At 37.0% G+C, this 14,308-nt stretch overlaps 2 protein-coding genes across 2 annotated transcripts; one reads left to right on the plus strand and one right to left on the minus strand.

The window, feature by feature from the left end:
• Positions 1 to 1,427: 1,427 nt before the first annotated feature.
• On the plus strand, positions 1,428 to 5,442 carry LOC114460883 (E3 ubiquitin-protein ligase TRIM21-like). The gene is made up of 2 exons (XM_028442758.1): positions 1,428 to 1,549; positions 4,010 to 5,442. The coding sequence occupies exon 2, from the start codon at positions 4,105 to 4,107 to the stop codon at positions 5,329 to 5,331; it is 1,227 nt and encodes a 408-aa protein (XP_028298559.1). The 5' UTR covers positions 1,428 to 1,549; positions 4,010 to 4,104; the 3' UTR covers positions 5,332 to 5,442.
• A 5,270-nt stretch (positions 5,443 to 10,712) lies between these two features.
• Positions 10,713 to 12,609, minus strand: LOC114460886 (elongin-C-like). The gene is made up of 4 exons (XM_028442764.1): positions 12,562 to 12,609; positions 12,183 to 12,210; positions 11,168 to 11,302; positions 10,713 to 10,943 (listed from the first exon to the last, which is right to left on the minus strand). Exons 2-4 carry the CDS (start codon positions 12,187 to 12,189, stop codon positions 10,753 to 10,755), a joined length of 333 nt encoding a protein of 110 aa, XP_028298565.1. The 5' UTR covers positions 12,190 to 12,210; positions 12,562 to 12,609; the 3' UTR covers positions 10,713 to 10,752.
• Positions 12,610 to 14,308: the final 1,699 nt, after the last annotated feature.

Consider the following 14,308-nt stretch of genomic DNA (forward strand, 5'->3'; position numbering starts at 1 on the left):
TTGTGTGTTATGTTGTTTATGGCCAACGGTCATGATTCTTCGTTTTGGTGTTCTGATTAGTTTAATGAATATGTTGCTATTTGTGGTTCATCATTGTTTGGTTTTCATGGTTTTTTTTTTTTTTGGTTTTTTTTAAGCTGCATGATTTTCTATCTTTGTCAGCTATTTATTTTCTCAGATGATCATATAGGAATATGTTTAATCCTCTTCCCTTCATTCTCTGTGTTAGCAGTGCTGTTTAGTGCTTCCTGTTAGCAAACCTCATGATAATCACTGGTGTGGTGATGTCATTTCTTTGGTTAGAGCAGGTGACATGCCTCCATGTTGCTGAGATCAGTTCAGTCCTCTTGGACTGGAGGAATGCAGTTACCTGTTGCTCCAATAAGCTGACATCTTGTTCCCCAGGCTTCCCTCTATTGTCAGCGGTTACCGCCCGAGCGTATTCCCGGGGCCTTCTTGGGCTTATGCTCCAGCACACTTTTATCCGTTCTGTGCTTTTTCCCTTGCAGAGCTGCAGTTCTGTTCTAGGGTGACCAAAAGTCTTCTTTTCACGTCCTGTCTTTCCAACTTTGCATGTTGTAAACACTAGAAAATCATGAACACAGCCTGACTTTCTGTAGAGATGTAACAAATATAAAATATATGGCTACAAAAGGTCCCAGAAATGTAATTACTGATTTCTATGTCCACTATAGTATCTGTGTGTTGTGTTTAAATAGATTTCCATAGACGCTCATTACCCACAGCATTAGTATTGGGGACCTGGGTCAACTATTCTGACCCAATGGAACATGAGATGAGTAGTGAGGGATTTCAAACGCAGTATGCTGCGTTCCACTTGTACTAGGAAGTCATGGTTCTGAGTTCCGAGTGGGAAATTTTGACTGGAACCCCCCCTGAGTTTTTTTTCTAGCTGTTTCATCCAAAAAGCAGCTTTAACTGAAGCTTCTCGGCCAATCACAGACTTGTACTGCACGTTTGGACTCCTAAGCCCGCCCACAGGCTGCTTCCACACCAGCGAGTGAAGCAATGAAATCAATGAAGTTGGTGCTCAAGCCATTTTAAGTAACATTATGAGTAACCAGTTACCATCAACTCAGCCGCCCACTCCCCATCAAGTCCTCCCATAGCCCCCCCTTCACACCAGTATGACTAGTAACAACTTGTTAATGGGTGAATGTAGAAATAAACTTATTTGGCTCATTTTAACTGGACCATCCAGTTTTCTGGAAGCCCACCCACAATCAAAATCCTGGTGGTGCTACTGACGCTCATGCTGGAAGGATATTTCCAAAGGAAAGGAGACGATAAAGTAAACCTGAGGCTGATAGTGTTTGTTTCCTCATTGCTGTTCCAACCCAGAAACACCAAACTGGTCAAACAGCATTGATGGTTCATTACTTATTTAATAATAGATGATCTGATGAGTCAGTGTGAGAAGAGGACAGAGTGTGAGAGCAGAGCAGTCAGAGACTCCAATCTGTGTTTGTGAGGAGAAAAGCTTGAAGACTCTTCAACTTTTGTTTGTCAGCTCTGGACTCAAAGAGAGGTGAGTGTAGCTGCTAACATTCATCATCATCATCATCATCATCATCATCATCATCATCATCATCATCATCATCATCATCATCATCATCATCATCATCATCATCATATGTTTCAGGGCTGCAGCTGATGAATATTTTTGTAATCCAGTATTTGACAAAAAATTCCATCAATTAATCAGAGAAAACTTGTTTTTTAGTTAAAGAGAAATTATAAATATACATGAGAAAATAACATATTTCAGTTATTAATGAATGAACCATTGGTTTCTTTTTTTAGACAATCAATTTTGTCTCAGGAAATGTGACGAGTAAATATAAAAATAAATAAAACACAAACAAAATAAAATAACTTTCAACTTCTGCTGAGTCCAAACGTCATCTCAGATATCTACAACTACATAGATATCTTTATTTGAGAAACATTGAAGATATAAAATTTAGACTTGGTGACGTTTTCCATATCTTTAACTTTCATTGGTGTTTGAATGGGTGAATGAGCTGATATGTAAAGTGCTTTGGGACTACTTCAGTGTAGGGATCAATCACTATATAAATCAAGTCCATTTACCATTTATTCTACAGAGTTCTAATGAGCTTTGAGATAAATGTAATGTTCATTTTGACTAAAGACAGGACTGAAGTGCAGATATTTCTAACCAGTTTCCAGATTTGAGATTAAATGTTGAAACAGTTTGTCATTGGTTTCCATCATCTACCCCACCACTAAAAGTCATGTGATGTGTGACATCATCTGAGAAAGGTCTCTACTGCTCATGGGGAAAGGTTTTAAATATAAATTAGCTGTGAATGGATTAAAAAATTTAACCAATCAATTGCAAATCTGACTAATCACGATTAACCACAACTTGTAAATTTCAATCAAATTATCGCATAAAAATTTTGTGTATTTAAAAAGTTACATTTATTGAGGCAAAATGTGTATTAATTGCATCTGTTTTCACAAGAGAAAATCACTGAAAAATGTAGTATGTGGTCTATGGAAACTTTAAAGGTTTGTGCTATGTTAAACTTCAGTCTGTTATTACACAATATTTTGGTTATCTATCTATAAAATCAAAAAAGGTTGTGTGTGGACCAAATATCTCTCCGACGCGGTACGAGTTTGACCTGAAACTTAGTCAGCGGGTTCCAAATACCCCAAGTGTGTGCATCTGTTATTTTGGAGTAATTTGGTGTATCAAAACGTTCAAAACGTTAAGTTTAAGATTACTTTTTAATACTGACACAAGTGATTTAAGTTAATATTTCATGGTTATTTAAAATTATCCCCGTGATCCCAAACTTCCTAAAAGTCGCGGGTCACAGAGTACACTTCCATTTCTGTCTCCATCTCTGTACCTGCCATGCTGTCGACGCGTCACAAACCGTGTAATTGCTCCCGAACTCGCTGTTTCACTAAAGTCAGTATTGAACGCAACCTGTTCAATACTGCATCTGGAAAACTGCAGATTCTCTGTGGTGCCGTGAATGGAAGTTAAGCTCTGACCACTAGGTTCAAAGGTAAACAATATTTTTTGTTTTTAAAAAAAGACAGCCAAATTGTAGATAATACTTTAATTTACTTACTCATGTAGTTTGGAACTTTCCATTTTGTTTTGTGCAGTTTTGTTGTTGTTCTTACTGGTGCTACAATGTCTATGGAGTTTGGTTAGCAGCGTCTCAAACATTTTATGGGAACACACACACGGTATCTATTTACAATAAAAATATATTAAATGAGTGAAATAAAAAATACACAAAACTAAATATTTACACAAAAAATACACAAAATGATTCCAGAATCACACTACAATGACAACAAAAACAATATTTATACAAAAAAATGCACAAAACCACAACAGAAAGATACACAAGTACACATCATGACTCCAAAAAACATACATTACAGAAAAATACACCAAACAAAAAAAAATATAAATGAGTAAAGACAAAAAAAACAACAAACACATTTATCATGCACATGTCCCATAGAATTAAACCAGGAAAATTGCACCCACATTTTGCACCCACAAATAAACCCCTTTCTAACACGACAGAGTACAGAGTATGTACACCTCTTTAACATCCAACCTTCAAACACATACTCATTTGGTCATAATTGACAACTCTATTTATGCTCCCACATAAATACTTCCGACGGGCACTGTACTAGTTTTAAAGAAAACAAGATTGTGCAAAGAATCTAACTTATAGTTTTGAAAAGTTCCAGTGGTCAATATTAGAGAACCGTAGAACTAATTTGAACCCTAAACATTCAAACTGTTGCACTTTTACAATCAGCTGCTGAGGCACAGCCGACTGTCCACATTACTACAGGAGGACTGAATCAGTGCTAAATACTAGAGGTGATCTCAGTGAGATGGACTCAGAAACATTAGTAAAGGAACGTTCCACAACAATGAGAGTGTCCTGTTAATGTGCTGCTTGTCTCTGTCCCTCAGTTTGTGGACACGTCTGCTGCCTGAAGTGGGACGTCTGAACATCCCTTCCTGTGCTCCATCTGTCTGGAGGTGTTCACTGATCCAGTCACCACACCATGTGGAAACAACTTCTGCAAGCCATGAAGAAGGACACACTCAGGATGTGTCTAAAGCACAGCAAACCTCTGGAGCTGTTCTGTCAGAGTGATCAGACATGTATCTGCTTGATGTGTTCTGTTTTGGAGCACAAGAGTCACGAGATAGTTCCTCTGGGAGAAGAGTGTGAAGAAAAGAAGGTGGAGCTGGAGAAGACAGATGCTGCCCTTCAGCAGATGATCCAGAAGAGACGAGAGAAACTGGAGGAGATCAGAGAGTCAGTGAGGATCAGGAAGAATGCAGCAGACAGAGGGAAAGCTGAAGGTGTGAAGATGTTCACTGCTCTGATGGAGCTTGTTCAGAGAGGCCTGAAGGAGCTGATAGAGAAGATGGAGGAGCAACAGGAAGCAGAAAAGACAGAGGCTGAAGGTTTGATCAAAGAGCTGGAGGAGGAAATCTCTGAGCTGATGAAGAGAAGCTCTGAGGTGGAGCAGCTCTCCCGCTCTAAAGACCACCTCCACCTCCTCCAACACTTCTGCTCCCTGAATGCTCCTCCAGCCACCAAGGACTGGACAGAGGTCATGGTCCGTCCATCATCATATGAGGAGACTGTGCTGAGAGCTGTGGCTCAGCTGGAGGACACACTCAGTGACAAGATTAAGATGATGAAGAAGATGAAGATAATGCATCAGTTTGCAGTAGATGTGACTCTTGATCCTCTAACAGCTAATCCTCACCTCGTCCTGTCTGATGATGGAAAACAAGTTTACTGCAGTGATGTGTGGAAGAACCTTCCAGACAACAAAGAGAGATTTTCTCCTTGTGCCTGTGTTTTAGGGAAACAGAATTTCAGTTCAGGTAGATTTTACTTTGAGGTTCAGGTTAAAGGAAAAACTGAGTGGACTTTAGGAGTGGTTAAAGAATCCATCAACAGGAAGGGAGACATCACTCTGAGTCCTAAGAATGGTTACTGGACTGTGATACTCAGAGATGGAAATGTGTATAAAGCATGTGAAGATCATCCAGTCATTCTTCATCTGAAGCGTGTTCCTGAGAAGGTGGGTGTGTTTGTGGACTATGAGGAGGGTGTGGTCTCCTTTTATGATGTAGATGCAGCAGCTCTGATCTACTCCTTCACTCACTGCTGCTTCACTCATAAACTACACCCATACTTTAGTCCCTTTAATAACGATGGTGGTAAAAACTCAGCACCTCTGATCATCTGTCCTGTCAATCAAAGTGAATGATCAGTGTCATGATGAAGTCTCACCAACAATAGATTCAATGGTTCTCTGCAACCATTCACTTCTCCAGGTTGGTTACGCACTCCATCCAACCTAACATGTATGTTTCTCAACAGTGGGAGGAAACATTTTATTAAAGAAGTTTCACATTTGGTGTTTGGATTGTGATGAAATATGTTTGAAAAAGTGGATTTTTTATTTATTTAAATACCACAAACTTGTTAAATTGTACAAACATGTAAGTTGTTTAATGATTAGTTTAAAGGTGTTAGTGGATGGTAAAATAGGAACATGATTATTTTCTATGAAATGTAATGAAAACAAAACAATTGCAGAAATGTATAAAAATAAAGTGTTTTTTAAGTCACTGCTACTCTTACTTATTATCTTAACCTTTAATTAAAGTAAAACTGTGAAGTTTTGGTGTTTAAGATATTGACTTTTATTCAACCATCTTTTTACAACACACAAAATAATAATTAGTAATTAGATAAATACTCAATGTAATTATCATTTAATAAAAAGCAAATCTAAAAGAATAACTAATTTGAATAAAATTACTGCATTTTCCACATTGTGCCTCAGATCATTTACACATTTTTACCTTTTTTACTTCATTTACTTCAAGCTGTTGGAGATGCAACTGAAACCCATTTAATTAATTTTTCATTTGTACATTTATGTCTGACTTACAGTTTTTATATTTTTCCACTGTTATTTTGTATTTGTTTCATTTGGACTGTGATATTATTTGATGTACATGGGGAATCTATGTTGGTTTGCATTTTCATGAAAGGAATAAATACATTTATGTTGGCATTTACATTGTTTTTTTACCGTCTGCTCTTGTTTAATCGTGTTGTTGCAACAAGTGAATTTACCATCAATAAAGATCTATTCTATTCTATTCTATTCTATTTCTTTAACCAGCTCAGAAAAAACATAAACTTTGTGTTGTATCCTAGGATCACTGAAACAGTGCGCCCCCTGTGGTCAAACATGAAAATTATGTGTCGTAAAGGAATGTCATGTTGTAGCTGCTGCTCTTACAGTTTGCCTCCTGGTGGTCAAATAAAGCCATTGCAGTTTATTTCATCGCTTCCTCATATCTAAGATTAGTCCTTAGATTTTTTAGACATATTAGCGTTATAGCAACAATTGGTCAATGAATGTCCACTGGACATCTATGTTAATCATGTTACTATAGAAACGTAATAGAATTGTTGGAGTTTTTCACTCATTTTGTGTTTTTGTTGTCAAATGTCAGCACACAGTTTTCCCACGCTTTTATCTAATGATTGCAGTCATTTTTAATCACAAATTGTTGAAAAATAAATCTTTGTCTTTTCCAAAATACTGCATAATTATTAAATCTATTCCACACATTTTTCCCAAATTTAATAAAAACTAAAATTGGTCACAAACTCAAGTGTAGATCATTCTGTTATAATGATTATTCCTTATCGCTTGCCGTACTAGTCATCAGTGCACATGCTCCACCTCTCCGAAAAAGAATCCCCTGTAAGTCGTTCCACAGATGCAGTTACGTTGTGAAGTTGTGAATAAACCAACTAAATGCTCACAGTGGACTCCTCACACATTCCAACATGGAGTCAGAAGACGTACCGAGCCTGTCACCGGTGAGTTATAACACTGTTCTGTGCAAGTCCTCTAGACAGAAGGAAGGAAAAGCATTACAGCTGGCTAACGTGATGGCGGAGGGATTTCGGAGACCCGACCTGCTCGTGTTTGAGGGAGACATTGCTGAGAACTGGCATGTGTTTGAAAGAGAATATGACATCTTTATTGAGGCTGTTCACTCAGACAAACCTGCAAAGAACAAGGCTTATATCCTCTTCAATCTTGCTGGAGCAGAAGTCATTGAACGGGAGCGTTTGTTCATCTACACCACAGAAGTTAGGGCGCCAGGTGTCGATGCAGCCGTCCTCGTCCCAGCTGAGTCAAGAGAAAACCCTGAGTGTCTCAAATAAGGGAAGTGTGTAATCCACAACACAGTAAGACAATGGAAATGCACAAGGTGCGACTATCGAATCATTCATCAGTGATTTAAAAATATAAGCCAAAAGTTGCCACTTTGGAGAGATAAATGATGAACTGATCCGCGACAGAATCGTATGTGGCATAAATAATGACGGCATCAGAAAAGCGATAGTGATTTAAGTAAGAAGTTTATTTAGTAAGTAAGTAGTTTATTTATAAAGCGCTTTTTGCAGATAAAATCACAAAGTGCTGTACAGAGTTGTGGTAAAAGTACAAGTGCAACACAATAGAATAATAAAACAAGAGTGCATAAATATCATAAGAACAGCAACATTAAAGGATAAATAAAAATTAAAATCCAGTAACTAAAAGCTTTACTGTAAAGTGTAGTCTTTAGCAGTTTTTTTAAAGTGACCACACAGTTGAGCTCCCTGAGAGACTGGTGCAGGTTATTCCAGTGTCTGGGAGCTACAGCCTGGAACGCCAGGTCTCCTCTGGTTTTAAATTTAGTTTTTGGGGTCTTTAGGAGACCCTGACCTGAAGACCGAAGGCATCGCCCTGATGAGTAGGGGCACAACAAGTCCGAGATATATTTAGGGGCCTGACCATGTAATGCTCGGAACGTGAGAACTAATATTTTATATTCTATGCGAAACTTAACTGGAAGTCAGTGCAGAGTAGCAAGAATGGGGGTGATGTGGGATGTTCTAGAAGCACCAGTTAAAAGTCTGACAGCAGCGTTCTGAACGATCTGGAGTCTGTTTAGGGTCGACTTATTAAAACAAGTAAAAACAGAATTACAGTAGTCAATACGAGATGATATAAATGCGTGTATGACCAGTTCCAGACCTGATTTTGATAAAAGACGCCTCACTTTAGAGATATTTCTCAGGTGGTAAAAACAGTTTTTAGTCAATTGACGACAATGTCCCTCCAAAGACATGGACTGATCAAAAACAACCCCAAGGTTTCTGAGGCTGGTTTTAACAGATGAGCCCAGATCACCAAGAGAGTTTTTAATTAGAGGATGTTTTTATCAGGAGCAATGATCAGAGTTTCTGTTTTGTTTGAATTTATCTGGAGATAATTTGATGACAGCCAGTTTTTGATACAGGATATACAGTCTAAGATCTCTGATAAAAAGTGAAACTCTGAGTCATTAAAGGAGCAGTACAACTGGATATCATCAGCATAAAAATGATAAGATACATTTTTAAAACCACGAATCAACCGACCAAGAGGCATCAGATACAATAAAAACAAAACAGGCCCCAGAACAGAGCCCTGGGCTACTCCACATGACAGGTTGGACATATTGGACATAACATCATTAATAGCAACATTAAAGGTTCTTCCATTAATGTAAGAGGTAAAACATTGGAGAACAGTACCAGAAAACCCATCTCAGATTTGAGTGGATCAACCAGTATACTATGATCTACTGTATCAAAGGCAGCTGTCAGATCAAGTAAAACTAAAACTGTGTAACGACCAGAGTCAGCGGCCATCATCACGTCACTAGAAACTTTCAGAAGAGCAGTTTCAGTGGAGTGGATTGATCTAAAACCAGATTGATCAGGACATGCTCTAATGAGGTGTCCCTCCACCCCACAGCTGAAACACTTTAACTGGGAAGAGGTAGCAAACAACAAATAATCAAAGTCATCGATCTTTACAATGAACCGTCCAACCCAAGTATATAAAGCAGCTCCACCCAGCGGCAAAACCTGTTGTTTTTCAAAATAAGTTCAAATATCTATCAATAAAAAATAAAATGTAAATCATTCCTCAGGTTCAACCAAACATCACTGGCTTTATTTAAACAGTGTTATTTATATTTATCACAAAGCCAGCATGTTACTATTTTATTTTGAAAAGGTTTGTATAATATATAAAGCGAGCAAAAATCTTTTTTTTAATATAACTGGTAAACACTGGATAGTATACCTAATTTGACTAAATTTGAAACATAATTACCTTAATCTTTATGTTAGATGTGTTCATTCATTATCCATCCATCCATCCATTTTCATACCCGCTTATTCCCATTGAACAGAGTCGCGGGGGTCTGCCGGTGCGAATCTCCGGCTCTCATAGGGCGCTGGGCGGGGGTACACCCTGGACAGGGCGCCAGTCCATCACAGGGCCACACAGAGACTCCAATCAACCTTACAGTCATGTTTTTGGATTGTGGGAGGAAGCCGGAGTACCCGGAGGAAACCCACGCAGCACGGGGAGAACATGCAAACTCCACACAGAAAGGACCCAAGTCCACCCCAGGGCTTGAACCCAGGACCTTCTTGCAGTGAGGCGGACGTGCTAACCACTAAGCCACCGTGCGCCCCCATTCATTATCCTCTTTTGCTCAATTGACCCTCTTCAAAATAAAAGCACAAGAATGTTTTATCCATTAGTTTTGTTTGTTTGTCACTGATTTATGCGGACACTGACCTGTATTGTTTTAACTGGATCACCAATAAACTCCTGCTAAACAATGTAAACACTGCACACCGCTCTCTCACAACAATAAAAGCCCTAGTGATACGAACTAAACCCTCCACTGGGTTAGTTACATGTTTAACTACCCACCACCAGTCACACAGACTCCAACACATCAGCACTAAACACTTTACAGAGGCCTTTATTCTTTATTTATCACAAAGAAAAAAATGCATGTCTTTTATTTTGAAAATATTTTTAGTAAGACGTTGGTGACTTTGATTAATGTAACTTTATATATATACAGTATATATATATATATATATAAGTAACGAGCCTTTTTGGGAAATGTAAAGAGTAGAAAGTACCAACATTTATGTTGAAAATGTAACAAAGTAAACATAGACACTTCTAAAAGTACAAAGTACCTGAAAAACCTACTTAAGTAAGTAACAAAGTATTTGTACTGTGTTACTTGCCATTCTGCTCAGTAGCTGTTTTGCTAATAGTGACCAAGCGCTAAAGCTGAGCCGTCTGATGAGATGTTGTTTGTTGTGTAATTATACTTCTGTAATAATACACAGGTTTATAATCATCCCAAATGAGATGTGTTCAATGACAAATATTGTAAAGCTACATACACAGAATGTGTTCTGTAATGAAACCCCTCCCCGAGGAGCAGTGGGCAGCCATGATGTAGCACCCAGTCAGGATCAATAAGTATTAGGGACTGATCAACATCCCACAATGATAGACCAGGTGAGCCTGTTTCCTCAACCACTAGACCTCCACTGCCTAGCACGCTCAGAGGCACACGCACACGGGTTTATCAAAATGTCAGTGTTATGTTATGTTATGATGTACAAAGCTCACTAAACAATAAACATCACTGGGATCATGATAACAAGGCAATATTTTTTGGAAAGGGAAAAAAGACACTTTGATAAATAATTATGCTTTTATTTGATGTTTTTCTTTTCAACTTTAACAATCCAAAAAGTTTGCAGCAATGATCAGTTCCAGGGTGATCTCTGGAGAGACGGGGAAGTCGGGTACCTCTGTGGAGCTGTTGGTGTGCTGGGCCTTGTAGGTGAAATACTCACAGACCTTCGACAGGACTTGAGAGGGAATCTCCCTGAACTTTATCTCGTTGGTTTCATTCTCAGCAATTTGTCCTGCATATGAAGTCACAGAAGGTCAAACATCCCAAATGATATCCAGACCTATTGTTACTTTTAATCTGTGTGTGCTTTGCAATAAAATACAACACCTGTGACTCTGGACAGATTGAACATTAGTAGATACAACATTGTCTAATGTTTACACTCATTAATAAAAAGATTCCTTAGAAAAAGTCTTCAAGACATCAGAAAAGCTCTGTTTAGTGCTGTTTCCTTACCTGGCCCACTCAGCATGGCTTTGATTGTCCCTGATACCAGGGCGTGTTCTCTTTTCACAATGAATTCATGGTCGTCTGAGGAAATCAGCTTCACATACATAGAATCTGGTCCTTCACAGGCTCTCTCTTCACCATCTGACAGTGAGGACAAATACACGCCGTTAAATCAAGTAGTTATAACATCACCTGCAACATGATCAACTGTTCAAAGAAGATAAAATGTATAAAAGACTTTTAGTAGGAGGATGGTGTCAGCATTAAATGGCTGCACGTGTTTTATTATCTGCTACTTCTGCATAGGAACAGTTTCATTACGCCCTGTATATCAGATTAAAAAACCACATGTTGGATGTAGTGATTCCATGTGATGTTGACTCTGTTAAGGTTTAGTCTGTAATCCTGTTCAGAAACACTTTGTTATTCTGGGTGAAATGTTCCTTTCATTCTGAGAGTAGTCAATACATTATGGAGTGGATTTATTAAAGAATAGCAGCTAAAGTAAAACCATGTGTAAACGTCACTACGTACGCTGATAAACGGTGCAAACCTCAGCCAATCAGGAATGCAAACATGAAACATAGCGTGCACAATGCATTTAGCATGTTTTTTTCCTCTTATTAATATGCAATGTGGGCGGATCAGCTGTGGGCCGCAAAATATTGGAGGAGGAAATGCAAATCCATAATTCAGAGTGAGAATTCACATTTATCAAACCTGGAGCTGTTTGCCTGTTATTATGCATACATTTAGTACCTCCCAAAGGCTCCAGTTAACATTTCTGGTATCAAAAATAATTGATAAAACAATAACTGAAATAAAACTATAGTCTACATTACAAGTAAGTACATAATTATCATAGAATGGTCATTCATATATCATGGCAGCTTGTGTTAGAAAAAAGATGAAGCACACTTTATTAGGCTCAATATAATATTCATAATACTGTGGCTGATCAGTTTCATCTAAATATCAATGTACAAGGTGAAAAATGTTATTGGATTATTGACACACTCACCCATCATGTACTCAAATTCCTTAAAGTTCTGGAAGAAAACAGGGAAACAAAATTGAATATCAATATGTAAATTTAAAATGTAATCAGAATACTATATTATAAGTTAATGTTATGTCAGAAATTATCAATAATTACGAGTACAGATTAATGAAAGCAGTTTACCTTTCACATTTTAATAAAATAAAATAAAAATCACTTTTCAATGAAAATCCCTCAAAATAAAAAAGATTAACTTTAAGCATATTTTCTAATAAAAGATAATACACATTAAAATATATTAGATAGTTGTTATGATGATTAGAGTATCTTTAGTAAATGAAGTAGTGGAAATTCATAAAATGAGTCATTAAAGTTGACATTATTATTATTAGAAACTCACTTTTGTCTCAAACGTTGCTCACTGGTGACATCTGCTGGTTAATCGATATTATTAAAGCTTTAGTCTGACGGTGCTCGAGGAGATTCTGCAGCTTTCAACATAGCCTGAGTTTCCATGACAACCTGTCAACATTGAGCTTCCATTTTAGCCTGAGTTGCCCTGACAACCTGTCAACACTGATCTGATCAAAGCTGTCTTTTGTGATTAAATGTGTGTCATATTATCATAGGAAGATTAGATATATTAATTTAAATAATGCTAGAAATTGGGGAACTGTAAATGAAATGTTAGGAAGAAATAAAAAAAAAATATGAAAAATATGTTTATGGAATCAAATCCTTTTTAACAATTTACAGATCGGAATTAATCTGATGTTGATTATAGAAACTAAAAGAGAGAATTACAGACTACACTTTAGATGTTATTTGTGGTGTTTAGTCATACAAGTTTTTTAATAACTTTTCAACTTTTTAAACTATTCAACTTTTTAATTACTAGTACAGTGCCCGTCACAAGTATGTATTCATGTAGGAGCATAAGTAGAGTTGTCAATTATGGCCAAATGAGTATGTGTTTGAAGGTTGGATGTACATAGTGTACATACGCTGTACTCTGTAGTGTTATAAAGGGGTTTATTTGCAGGTGCAAACTAAAATAGCGTGTGCGATTTCCCTGGTTTAATTTTATGGGACATGTGCATGATAAATGTGTTTGTTGTTTTTTTATACTAATTTTTATATTTTTTTTTGTTTGATGTATTTTTCTGTAATGTATGTTTTTGGAGTCATTATGTGTATTTTTGTATCTTTCTGTTGTCTTTTTGTGCATTTTTTGTATGATTATTGTTTTTTGTTGCCATTGTAGGGATTCTGGAATCATTTTGTGTATTTTTGTGTCTTTTTTAGTGTAGTTTTGTGCATTTCTATTATTATTTTTTGTATTTTTGTATAAATATTTAGTTTTATGTATTTTGAGTCATTTTCATATGTTTGTTGTTGTTTGGTGTAGTTTTCTGTAATGTATAGTTTTTTGAGTAATTGTGTGTGTTTTTGGAGCTTTTTTGTATATTTTTATGCATTTCTATTGTCATTTTGTGTACTTTTTGCATAAATATTGTGTAGTTTTTTGTTTTATTTTACTTATTTAGTATATTTTTATTATACTGTATGTGTGTGTCTACATCCATCTCCTCCATGCACGCGCATCAGCTGTGTGTGTGTGTGTCTACATCCATCTACTTCGTGCACGCGCATCAGCCGTGTGTGTGTGTCTACATCCATCTACTCCGTGCACGTGCATCAGCCGTGTGTGTGTGTGTCTACATCCATCTACTCCGTGCACGTGCATCAGCCGTGTGTGTGTGTGTCTACATCCATCTACTCCGTGCACGCGCATCAGCTGTGTGTTGTTCAGTTGTCTTTTTGTGTATTTTTTGTATAATTGTTTTTGGTTGCCATTATAGTGTGATTGTGGAGTAATTGTGTGTGCTTTTTGTATATATATTGTTTAGTTTTTTGTTTTATTTTAGTCATTTAGTAAATTTTTATTATAAATAAATAAATACTGTGTGTGTGTTCCCATGAAATTTTTGAAATGCTGATAACTCCATAGACATTGTAGCGCCAATCAGAAAAGTAACAAAACTGCGCAAAACAAAACGTAAAGCTCCAAACTACATGAGTGAGTAAGTAAATTAAAGTATTACGTACAATTCGGCTGTCTTTTTTAAAAAAACAAAAATTCTTTT

The sequence above is a fragment of the Gouania willdenowi genome, unplaced genomic scaffold (assembly GCF_900634775.1).
Source record: "Gouania willdenowi unplaced genomic scaffold, fGouWil2.1 scaffold_83_arrow_ctg1, whole genome shotgun sequence".
NCBI classification, from domain to species: domain Eukaryota; kingdom Metazoa; phylum Chordata; class Actinopteri; order Blenniiformes; family Gobiesocidae; genus Gouania; species Gouania willdenowi.